Source organism: Sphaerodactylus townsendi, linkage group LG06 (assembly GCF_021028975.2).
Source record: "Sphaerodactylus townsendi isolate TG3544 linkage group LG06, MPM_Stown_v2.3, whole genome shotgun sequence".
NCBI classification, from domain to species: domain Eukaryota; kingdom Metazoa; phylum Chordata; class Lepidosauria; order Squamata; family Sphaerodactylidae; genus Sphaerodactylus; species Sphaerodactylus townsendi.
This window is the reverse complement of record NC_059430.1, coordinates 44964360-44977639: the sequence shown is the minus strand read 5'-3', so window position 1 is coordinate 44977639 and position 13280 is coordinate 44964360. Positions and strand designations below refer to the sequence as shown.

The window sequence follows — 13280 nt, the reverse complement described above, 5'->3', positions numbered from 1 at the left end:
TGTTAAGGAAGCCGGAGAGATCCACACTATACGAGGAGTGGTTTTTTTCTGGAATTGTCATATAAATTGTCAGGCTTAAATCTTCTAAAGGTAAGCTATTTTCCCAGACCATCTGTGGCTTGCAGCTGTAAATACTATATATGGTTATTTTAACTATACTGGTACCTCTATCTACAAACTGGGTCTAATGCAGTTCACCTTCCTAAGCTGTTTTTGCTTCATTGACTAAATATGTTCCCTGTCCTAAGATGAAATTTCTAGTGAGGGTTATTTTCATTCTTCTTGCTTTGTGATTGTGAATGAGAATGCATTTGCTATGTGAAGGGTGAGATGACTTAAGTTGTGCTGCCTGCTTTATTTATTTTTGTTTTAAAGTAGAATTCCAGTGATCCTCTGGTGTGTGTTAAGTTTCCAAAGCAAGAGTGTGTACTCAAAATCATCCAGCCATTAAGACTTAATTAAACTATGTTGTGATCCTAAGCATTCTTGCTTGAGAATGTAACAAGTTCATGTAGGAACCGGTTACAGATAAAGCTGATGGTCCACCTACTCCAAGAAATAATAGCACTAGGTGGTGTCATAGACAGGCCCTCAGGAACCAACAGACAGTCCGGACACAGTTATTCAGCGAGTGCAGTTATTTAATGAGTACACAAGGCTAGGAACAGAGACCTGCAAACTGAAACACAATGTTGCTGCCACAAGATAGCTCAGTTGCAACTGCTCTTTTATAACCAGCCTCCCATTCCCTGGTGCAATAACTTCTTGCAGCTGGGTTACTTTATTCTGGCTCCTGTAAGGACTTAGCATCCAAGTCGGCTCATCCCATGGCTGCTAACCTGCTACTGCATCTCCTCCGCTGTAACCTAGCACACAGTCTCCTCCTGCATTGCTCCTGTGGCTCTGGAGACAGGGGAGGTGATGGGGCTGGCAGCATTCCTTCTGGCTCATTGTGAAGAGGCTGAAGAGCCTCAGAGCTAGACCCTGCCTGGGGAATCTCAGAGCTTGGACCTGGCTGTGGATTCCCGCCTGCATGATCTGCCTGAGCCTCTGGACCTGGTCCTGCAGGGGCTAATATCTGGTCAGGCTCAGTATTTATAGGGGGTGGCTGGCGATCTGGAACCAAAACTGTCCTCTCCTCTCCATCTGAGTCTTTCTTTCAGAGGTCCTCCACTAGACCAAGCTGAGCTGTAACAGGTAGCGACCATAAATTGACAGAGAACTGTGGTGTTCCTTCCCTGCTCCATGCTTTTCTTGTGTATGGTAAAGAAGGAGGTCTAGCTGAACAGTAAGGGGTTAGTAACAGATTATTTCAAGACACAGTGACTAGTTAGTGCCTCCCACGCAAATTGGGAGTGCTTTATCCCTCAGTTTCACCCTACCACCTTTCTTCTGCTCCACTTTAGCAAGCTCTTCCTACCTGTTTCTCCAACCTTACCCATGGCAGCCTTTTAATCAGCCATGATAGATAAATGGAATCTCCATGGTAAGAAATAGTACATCCATGAAAATCAGGTGCTGGAGACAAAAATGGTTTCTATTGTCCTCATACTTTGCTTGTTTGCTTCCTAAAAAAATGTGGCTAGCCACTGTTGAAAAGAGAATGATGGACCATATGGAGACAGGGACTTTCCCAAGGCCATAAACCGAGTACAAGGTAGGGGCTGAGGCCCAAACACCAGACCATTCCTGGGCTTCACGTTTGCTTCTGCAACAGAACATCTATTTTAGAAAAGGAAATGAATGATTTTAAGAGTGAAATAATTTGTCTAAGACTACAAACTGAGCACAAAAGAATCGTGGGGTCTGAGAACCTAAACCCGAACTTCCCATATACCGGTAATTTCCATTGCTGGAGGTGTACGTTCAATTCCTGACTCAACATTTGCTGAAATGGTCTGGTATGACCTGATTTCTCTCCCATTTCTGTGTATGCAGAGACAAAGTGAGTCTCATAAAGCAATACTAAACATATTTGCTTGTTCCACAAAGTACAATTAACTTATGGAAATCACTGTCACAAGGCTTGACACACCAGACTGAAAGAAGAAGTTAGTGGTAGTCTGTTAAGGGGATAGAATGAGTTATACCACTTTTGATTTCAGGTGGGGGAATCACATATGTATATTTATGTATATTTATATTTAAATATGTATATTTACAAGCATGAACCAGCAAGGACTTGAGGGTATGTGTGTCGGTCTCATTTCCCCATCCCCCAGTATTTCCTCTTTCTTTCCCTGAAAGCCTCCATTGCATCTCTTCCTACTTCCTTCTCTTCTTCTCACTTCTATTTCTGTCCTTCCAATCTCCCCCTCTTCTTTATTTTTCCCCTCCCTCACATATTCATCCTTCTGTCTTCTTCTCTCTCTTTCCCCAAGCCTCTCTTTCCCCAAGCCTTTCTTTCTCTCTTCCAAAACACAGTTCAGTAAGGCTTTGGATAAAGTTCCATATTATATTCTTATTGACAAGCTGGTAAAATATGGTGTGGATTCTGTTACTGCTTGGTGGATCCATAATTGGTTGACAGATCATACCTAAAGAGTGCTTGTTAATGGTTCCTCATCCTTTTGGAGAGGAGTGACAAGTGGAGTGCCTCAGGAATCTGTAGTGGATTCTGTACTGTTCAATATTTTTATAAACGTTCAACCCAAAATGATTGAACATCAATAGATACTGAAGGGTGGAGGAAGCATAAATTTGTTAATAAGCAGACTCTTAAACTAATAATTTGGGAACAAAAAGCCATACCAGTGAGTTAAATAATAGAGGTTGTTTCTGTGTTATTATCCAGGTGTGTTTCCAGAGCCAATGACTTCTCCTGAGCAATATTCTGATGCCTCCCCTTATTCGCAATACAACACTGCACATTTCTCTCCAGCACAGCCTCCAGTCTCTTCACTTCCTTATTACTCCAGCCTTGGCTTCTGTTCCCAGCAGCCTGAAGAATGGTACTCACCTGTAATGTATGAGCTCAGAAAAATTCCTTCTGATAACTTTTTCATCAAGGAGCCAGAAGTAGGAGGCATGCCTGTTGGCAAGAAGTCTCGTATGGGTCCTTCCTCAGGAAGAATGAAAGGCGAAGAGCTGTGTGTAGTTTGTGGGGACAAAGCCTCTGGGTACCATTATAATGCCCTTACTTGTGAAGGCTGCAAAGGTAAGGCATAATTTCAAATGGCTGAAAGTAAAACATGAGGCTACTTATTTGTGGTACTTTATACAATCAGCTGAATGCTGAAGCATGGTCAAAATAGGAAAATCTGTTTACATTAGGTTGCATTATCTGTTTACAAAGATCTCAGAAAAAAAGATTTAGTGATTTCAAACAGGTCAAATTGAAGAGACTTTCTTTATACTTTAGAACGTCAACAAGGTTTTAGCACTTCAGACAATAGCTGATGGTAAGCTTAAGGCCAGAGTTCGCAGTAGATCAAGAATGGCCACACATTTTTTAATGTTTTGCACAGATATCCCAATTCTGTCATTTCTTCTGAGTGTGGATCTTGAATGCATTATTTTGCACAGAGGATGACTAAATTCAGCTGATCTGATTTGACCATTTCTTCGTTCACACAACTTAAAGAGTGGTATCCTCTACAAACTTTCTGCACATGATCATTGGAATTGCACATGATCTGGTGTTTCTAGTGTAGAGGGAAAAATGTACAAAATTTATGAAAAATAAAATTTAAAGGAACTTTTTTTTATAGACCAGATGGAGCCAATGGAGTGCAGTAGTACAGCATGTGAGACCAGGGTTCAACTCTCCTCAGTCATAAATGTTACTGACTGACATTGATTCAGTCACCATCAGGCATGTAACAAAAGTGGGGCAAGCCAGGCCACATGTCCCGGGTACCACTTGAGTGTGGGCATCCTGGCTACCCCTTTAAAGCCTTCGCTTTCCACCGCTGCCCATCTGCCTCTCTTCTAAACTCAGAGGTGCTTTGCCAGGGAGAATCACCCACCTCCAGAAGTGGACAGAGGGGGGAGGGGGCACATGCAGAGCTGCAAGCCGGTGAAGGCCCCATCCTGTCCCTGCCCAGTCCCGACAGCAGCAGTAGTAGCGTCTATTGCAGCAAGATTTCTTGTACAGATGTATTTCCTCAAGCCCCACTTTCACTTTCCATTCTCTCTGTGTCAATCAACACAACACAACTAGTGCAAGTTTTAATTTGCTTTGCTGCCAAAGCGGGCAGATTTGTCAGTGAGTACGACATTGCCCTGGACATATTTCCTCTGCCCATGCCCAGCCTACCTAGCTCTACCTTCCCTCACATTGCCGTCCACGCCTCCCCCCTCAACCCCTTTCCATGTTGCTAACTTCTTCACACTTTTCTAAATGCTCATGTTGAGATATCGATATCTCAATATATTAATAACAGAGTTGGCTTATCCAAGGAACAGTACATGCAGACCTCCCCGTTCTACTTCTATCCTCCTTAATGACCAGGAGGGTTTTTTAAAAAAACATTTATTTATTTAAACATGGTACAAAAAGGGATCCTTGGCAGATGACCCAGCAAAACCACTGAAAAAGGCAATCTTGAGTACACAAAGGTTCTACATAACTTTAACCAGAGAATCCAAATAGGAAGAAACATTACCCTTAGACAGAAGGCCCAGGGCAAGTGGAGAGCATATCATTTGAGCACCAAAATGAGTGCAACTCTTATTTCTAGCATAGGTCTGTTTGGATTCAGCAAAACAATCTCCATGCCAGTTTTGTATTTCATTTTTCATATTGATCCGATACCTAGAGATTTATTTGTTTATTTATTTGGTAATGTGTTTGTTTTTGTATATCAACTGGATTATGATTTTTAAAATGATGCTTTTTTTAAGTGTTACTGAAATATTCAGCTTCAAATCTCACCTTCCCCTTCACAATTCAGTCTATGCAAATCTGCTAAACTCCTATTGAATCATTGCACAAAAAGATATGTGGCTGTGAGTGAAAGCACCAAAGTATTTGCATTTCAAAAGAGCTCTGTGTCAGTCAACTATATTTAAATTCTTGCTGTACGTAAGACATTTTAGATGCAACTTCAAATGGACATAGCAGAGCTCCAGTTTTATTGATAAAGGGTGCCATTTTATTATCCTGTAACAGAAAAACTTTCACAATCTATTTTAAATTATAGGAGTGCCAGAGCCAGGAATTATGAAGTAGATATGATTTAGAGATTTCAGTGTACAAAATTAAATGCAATTTGGAGACAACCAACAGGAGATAGTATCTCCCCTGTGCCTTGCTCCTTTTGAGTTTTCCAAGGGTTCTAAGCCAGTTCCCTTTCTAAACTGTTGGCCAGAGGAATTGTCTTCTGTGGCTCTGTAGCCACAAAATAATGCATGATATCCTCTAGCTAGGCGTAAATGTATAATGCCAGTATTAATTGTTTGTTATGAAGGTTATCTGAGCAGCTGGAGAAAACTGGGGAGAATGGTGTCCTGACTGCTATAATGTCATTTCTTGTCTTAATAGTTCTATGCTTACCCACTCCTCCTAGGTACAGGACCTAGTCACTAACTGACTGTGGCATTATAGCCTACAGAGCTACAGTTCTTACTTGGGAGTAAATCAAACAATATATGGACGTTTGCTAATAAGTAAACATGATTAAAGTAACGCTAATTGAGCGTCAGCAATCAAACACAGAAAGGAGGCCACATCTCCCTTCTCAAACTTCCTCCCCCTTCACCAGATCCCCCTCTGGAAAGGCCTTTCATCCCTCTCTTATCCCCCTCAGGCAGTTGCTTCCCCACCCACAATCTCAACCAGCCCTCTCACCTACTATGAAGACTGTCTTGGGAATATTCTGATGAGCACTGTTGCTGTCCACCAGGCTGTCGCCACAAACCACCTCTTGGCCTCTGGAACCCTTCCCTACAGCACCCTCATGAAGGTAGTCCCATTGCGCCCTCTGTGCAGAAGAACTGGCGCCCTCTGGACTACATATCCCAGACTCCTCCTATAAGAAGTGCATTGTCACCGATACGGTTTGCCTTTTATATAGTAGGATATTTATGCCCAAAAGCTGCTTACAACTAATGTAAAAATATAAGTCCATTCAAAATAACCCTCTAAAACTTCTATAGAATTGACATACTTAGCTTCATCACAGACAAATCCTTTATAATCAGTAAAATGTCCATGCAAGCCAACAAAAAGTGGTCTGTGCAAAACTGCCTTGCGTTTCCTTGTGATCCTCTGGAAATTGTGGTACTTTCCTGACTTCCTGAGGCAGACTGTAAGGTTGGATCCACAACTGAAAAAAACCATACACAGGTTGAAGAGAATCAAACGCTCCTAGTAAGTGGTATGGTAGATAGAGGCCACTGTGAGAATCATAGTTGTCCCATGGATTCATATGTGGAGATGTGGTCCCTCGTATGACTACATAGTGCAGTTTAATGTATTGTCAAAGGCTGGGCACAGAATATTATTTGAAAACACAGAAATTCTGGACCACTCTGACAACCACTATGTCAGACTACACAGAGAAGCCATTGAAATCCACCAGCACATGGACAATTTCAACAGACAGGAAGAAACCATGAAAATGGACAAAATTTGGCTACCAGTACTGAAAAACATTAGAATCAAGACAGTGACTAATGAACACTGCCCAGACAAAGGATGTCTCCAGGCAGTAAGCAATCAAAGGGCTAGTGAACACCATCCAGACAAAGGATGTCTCCAGCAGTAAACAATCAAAGGGATCAAAAGGCCAAGCTACTATAGTGCAGATGCCCTCACTAATTGATTACGCTATCTTCATAGTTACTCATATGCTAAATGGGTGGATCCCATCCAACATGTGCAAATCAAGCTTGTTAATTGCACCCTTTACACTTGTTAACAGGCAAATGTTTCTTTCTCCCACCCTGAACATTCCACAGGTATATATACTCCACTTGCTTTACTACCATCAGTTCCTCTGAAAATGCCAGTCACAGATGCAGATTAAACATCAGGAGAAAATGCTTCTAGAACACAGTCATATAGGCCGGAAACCACACAACACCATAGTGGGGTTTATTTCTAAAAGCAAAAATTATTGGCAAGCTAAATTCCTATACTGCATATATCTTTGTTAATTCATTAGGATTCTTCAGAAGAAGTATCACCAAAAATGCTGTATACAAGTGTAAAAATGGAGGAAATTGTGAGATGGACATGTACATGAGAAGAAAATGTCAGGAGTGTCGTCTGCAAAAGTGCAAGCAAGTGGGAATGCTGGCTGAATGTACGTATACAGGATTACCTTAACCATGTATGTAAAGTGCTTTGGACACAATATACAAATGTTAAGTGTTATATTTGTATAGCTTAATGTGTTCCATCTCTGCTGAGAAATCTGTGTAATCTATGCAACAGTGAATTCTTTGTAAATTTGTAGAGGCTAGGGAAAGACTATTACACCCACATGTTACGGAAAATAGACTGTAAAATGGGTAGAGTTCAAGATATTACCTTAGGCATATCTAAGAGCTGGCTGGATCTAGATCAAATTTTCTATCAGCAGAGTGGAACTTTCCAGCCCACTGGTCTCCACAAAATGCTGTTCCTGGGGAATAGGGGACTTTGAGGAGTAAAATGTGTGTGTGTTCGCAGCAGAAAAGAGGAATCAGTGAAAAATGCTTTCACCTTCCTGTAATATCTCACTACAGAGTTGAGAAACAAAATAAAAATAGCAATATGCCAGTTCTAAGGAATGTAGAAAAGCAGATTGCTCATGACATGAGAATGTTGAAGAGCATCTTATTTAAAGTTTTCTTCTGAGATTATAGACCACATTACCAGAGGAGCACTGAAAAAGTGCTTAGTGTCTTGGCAGTTTGCAGTTGTGGGAAAGTCTTCAAAAGGCCTATAAGACTTTTCCTAAAATTATTCAAATATCTATATTATTAATGAACTTAAATGATATACAGACCTACATTTACAGCTCTTCAGTGTTGCCTCCTCTGCTTTTTACATATGGATGAGAAACAGCTTTATATCACTAAACACAAGCCTGTCACATTTTATGCTTCTTCAACTATCTTTTAGCACAAAACATACAACATGTGTATTTTACACTGGACTAAGGGGCTGTGTGCAGACTCTTAATGTTAGCTTAATTGTAGCTGTGAGTGCTAATGCTGGACTTCATTTAAAACTTTCCATCTTTGACATACACTGCTTTTGTAAAGCTACAGGGCTGAGACTAAGGCAGCAACTTGCATTCCTTGTTGATGATTCCAATAACTTAGCATAACTGTGGTGTCAAACCAATTTAGGTTCATACCGGAAATTAATTTACTGTGAGTTTTTAATATACTTTTATCCTCCAATCTGATTGTGAGATGCTATATTAACTGCTAGGCTCTGTGGAAAACAAAAGCTTCTGTCAACATTTGAAATTCATGCAAGAATTATAATATAATTAATCTTTCATTTTGTACATTTAACAGACCACAGAGATTTTGAGATAGGCCCTATTTCCACCTAGTGTATAAATGTGCAAACAAATGTTGCCAAAGTAATAATGAAGTGTTGAATGAAAATAAACGTCCATGGGTGTAAACCCAACTTCATCTGTCCCAATAATTGACAGAGAGCAAATGTTCAGAACTGATCTAGTAACTAATAATAGAATAATGTGAAAAAAATAGGTCAATGTAAAGAATACTGTCCAAGAGTACTGGAAACTTTTAAATCAGCTGATCATTGACCTACAAGTAACAAAGGGCAACAATAGGTGCTGCCATTTGAATCTTCCTCTGCAATGGAAACCTGTACTTTGTTACTATGAAGCTCATATAACTCATAACTTAAACATGAACATGTTCTTCTAAAGTGCAGCAATGAGGACATTTTGCAAGCTGTTTGCCTAACAACTCTCAAACATGGAGTGGCACTGTATACTTTTCACAGTACTTTTTTTTCTTTTTAAAAAAATTCAGGGTTGGCCAGAGCAATTAAACTTGAAACTCCTATTTGTAATTTGACTTTAAGTAAAGATGTAACTTTGAAATTAAATATACCTTGGACTTTGCTTCTTTTACTCATAGGACAGTGTTGTAATTATTGTGTTACCATACTGCAAAAAAAGAAGGGGTTGTCTTATAAATGTTTATGGCCTTATTCATGTGTTGTTGATTCAGCATCTGTTTCAAATAGAATTTCCAACTCTGGGTTGGGAAATTGCTGGAGATTTTAGGATACAGCCCGGGTTTGAGGAGGAACCTCAGTGGTGTATAATGCCCTCAGTGGTGTTCACCCTCCAAAGCCACCATTTTCTCCAGGGGGACTGATCTCTGATGTCTGGAGATGAGTTCTAATTCTGGGAAATCTCCAGTACCCACTTGGAGGCTGGCAGCCCTAATTTCAGACACGTTATTCTGTATACATAAAAATACCGCTTTTTGTCAGAACTTGCACTCTTGATTCAACGAATGTTTTTATGGAAACCTGTTCTGTAGGTACGCCTCAAATGTTACAGGAAAGGCAAGTTCTATTTTACCTGTTGTACATCTTTACTTAGCATTGTAATGTGTGGGGAGAAAACAATCTGAAACGATAAAGTAGAGGTGCAGTTTGTCAGAGGTCCTGTGTATGGGAGTTTAACACTTAGGACCATCTTCCTTCCACACATGACAATATTTGCTGCAGAGGTACATAGTATGAAAAGACAGGAACTTGATTGTCCTATACCTATAGGATATGATGTGGCCATTACATTGAGCTGTAGTCTTTATTTATCTTTATACCAGTGCTGAAAGTCATTGCTGTTTTCAGTGTTTTCATGATTATCATAAATACAATATTACTCCTTCAAGATATTACATGGAAAAGTTATTTTAATCCTGAAAATTTTCTCTTCTTTCAGTGACAGAGGAAGCTTCTTTTATAGGGTGCATAATTTTGTAATATACAGGATATTAAAAGCATTCACCACTGAATTCGGCATTTTTATGATATCTTTTTTAACAATATTTAGTCTCAGAAAATACTATTTTTTGTTCTCCAGGCTCAAAAATAAGGACCTCACATGACCTTATTCTAAAAAATCTCCCATTTTAATTTAAGTTGGTATGATTACTCTGCCCTTGAATGAACATCTACCTGCTTCTCCATTGGTCTGCAGCAGCAGGGTATCTTTTGAAATGAAACCATATCCTATTCCTGAAACACTTCAAAGAAATGCAATGTTCCGTAATTTGAAATCCATGGGATATCATACTGTTTATATTTATGAGTAGTAAACACATTTTGTTATCTATTAAATTGCTTGTGGATAAGCTCTTGATCGTCGAAGGCTTTCACGGCCGGATTCAACAGCCCGGAAAACCCACCAGTGGAGGAATCCAGCCTTCACTCACAGGAATGTGATGAAATGGTGCATGGATAAGCTGACAATATCTTAGTTCAGTAGACCACCCCCCGCCCCCCCGTAATGATTTAAAGTGTTATGTGTATGTTTCTTTAAAATGAGAGGTACATTGTAGAAGGAAGCAGGATGGGAGAGTGAGGTGATTGGTTGTTACTGCAGCGTGATTGTGAAGAGTTTGTGTTAAACTGGGAGAGGGAGAAGCTGTCTGTGCTAAACTTACAGTGTTATACAAACTGTAGAATTGCTAAAGGGTTAGGTAGAAACCTTGAGAGACTAGAAAAGGAGTCACTAGAAAAGGCATCAAATCCTAATATGGCCTCAGAGGTGTAAAGGAGAGAGTGGATTGATTGAAGTGAAAGTCATCTCAGCAGAAGATTGTTGCCTCAGATTATTTTATTTTAGATTATTTCTGGAAAACTTTAAACTAAACAGCATAAATAAGTAAAAACATTAATTTATTAAGTGTAACCTGAAATACCACACGAGTAATGTTTTCAGGATCATGTAGACATTCAAAACTGCTTTAAAGCTCAGACACACTACTTCAGGAGAAATTATAAAGGGGCTTGGAATTTAATTCCTGGTAGCAGCAAAATATGGATAAAGAAGGAATAAAGAAACATTATTTTGCACCTATTATATTTATTTACAAAGAAATAAGAGAGTGGGTATTGCATCCCCACTTTTCAATATGTTTGATCCTTTTAATGTATTTCAATCCAAATTCTGGTATTTTTATGTAAGTAAAACAGATGTAGAGTGATTGCAATGAATTTGCATATCTTCCTTTTACACATCTTCCTTTTCATTGAACATGAAATACAGACTCATATCCTGAATATTTATATCACATTTTATTGCCCTATTACTGTGCAATCCTAAATGACACCCTTCTAAAACCACTGAATTCAGCTCTATTACAACAGCATACTCAAGTCTATTAAATAAGGAATACATTCTTAGGATTGTACTGTAAATGACAAACATTCTCAAAGGCCTTAGTCTTTTACATATTCTCAGCATTCTACTATATGTTGGATAACAGCAAGGTACGTGGAAGAGCAGAAATAGATTAGATTGCATGCTAATAGATTTGTCCCCCGTCTGTATCGCTCAGGTAAATTCCATATGTTCATTATATGCAAAATTTCAGGTTTGTTAACAGAAATACAATGCAAGTCAAAGCGGTTAAGAAAAACTGTACCACAGCCTCCTGACCAGACAATCGATGACGATAATGAAGGACCTGATTTTAAACAAGTCTCATCTACAACCAAATTCCACAAGGTAATAAAAGTATTGTAACATTTCGTGCACTGAAGTTTTGTGTAGTATGATGTGACTGTAATCTGAAGACTACAAGACAATAAATACATGTTAGTAACTTTCAGTATTTGCACAATGAGTTGCTGAATTTGTAACCTTTCTTGTTGATAAACGGGCTGTTGGGCAAATTATGTTTAAAGTGTGGTCTCTGTCTATATCACTGGGGATCAAACAATACTGTGAGCTCTACAGCTGTGGCTAATTTTCATACTTTATTAAATGATTTGCATACAGTTTACATGAATGTGTAAAGTGGTCATGTGAATGGCTGTCAACTGAAATCTTAGCTTAAGCAAGAATTATATCATTAGTATTAAGTTAAGGCTTCCTTCATAAGCATTCATTTGCAGCAAAGCATTTTTATTACCGCCATAGATGTTTTTCTCACATTAACAAATATGGATAATGTGATCTAGGGCTAAAGTTCTGGAAAGTGCAAGGGCTCTGTATACTTTGTAAAATGAATGTCATACATAAATGTTATACAACAGCTTTTATGTCTTTGTCAGGTTTGTATGCATACATGGTTAAGGGAAACTGCTTCTGTTGCTCAAATCAAACAATAACTAAATAAGAGATTAGGGATCACATCGATTTACTGAATCTTATGGTTAATTTTTATTGCCAGTATAGGAGAAAATAGAACTAACCCCAGAACAGCAGAACCTTCTTCAGTATATCATGGATTCATATAATAAACAAAGAATTCCTCCTGAGGTTTCTAAAAAACTGGTAAGTGTACAATATAATGCAGCATTTACCTAAGTGTTTCAGAATCCATTTTTTCCCTTCTGCTTTTGTGGCTTGTGTCCACTGCAAACCATGGAATGGACTCATCTGCTTGCTGTGGGCTGTTTTTACACAGCCAGCCACACTTACTCAAACACTTGCATCTTCAGCTCAGCATCCTTATCATTGTGTGTTGGTTAAAAGAAAATATAATTAAATCAAGCATGAATAAATTCAAAAAGGCATACATTCAATAAGTCATCAAAAACTCCCTCTTGTTTCTCACAATGTAACGGGAGGAGCTACTGATCGGTGGCCCTGAAGTAGCAAGAGCTTTCACACTTTGCATTCCATAGAGTGCAGCACTGAGTCGCTATCACTCTCTTCTTGAGTTCAAGTGAAAAATAGTGGATCATCAACTTTAAAAAAAGGCTTTTTAGAAGGCTTGGACATTGCTATCTTACCTGCCAATGTTGTCTTCTCTTTTCTGAGGCCTAGAATAATTACTGTTCTTGTGCTTTCTAGCATCTCATGCCTTCAACTGAATGTTGGGTCATGCAATTTAATGCATTTTCAAACTCCAATGGAGCAAGCATAGAATCATAGACTAATAGAATTGGAAGAGTCCCCAAGGGCCATCAACCCCCTGCAATGTACGAACACATAATCAAAGCACTCCTGACAGATGGCCATCCAGCCTCTCTTTAAAAACCTCCAAAGAAGGGAGACTCCACCACACTCCTGGGTAGTGCATTCCACTGTCAAACAGCCCCTACTGTCAGGAAGTTTTTCTTGATGTTTAGGTGGAATCTCTTTTCCTTCACCTTGAACCCATTACTCCTGGTC

The 13280-nt window shown here is 39.2% G+C and overlaps 1 protein-coding gene across 1 annotated transcript in view; it reads left to right on the top strand.

The window, feature by feature from the left end:
* Positions 1–13280, top strand: part of NR1H4 (nuclear receptor subfamily 1 group H member 4) — a 39195-nt gene that overhangs the window by 12782 nt on the left and 13133 nt on the right. Inside the window, exons 3-6 of the mRNA XM_048501320.1 lie at positions 2795–3157; positions 7110–7250; positions 11533–11666; positions 12339–12437. Coding sequence (XP_048357277.1) covers positions 2795–3157; positions 7110–7250; positions 11533–11666; positions 12339–12437 — 737 coding nt within the window. The remainder of the gene's footprint in view (positions 1–2794; positions 3158–7109; positions 7251–11532; positions 11667–12338; positions 12438–13280) is intronic.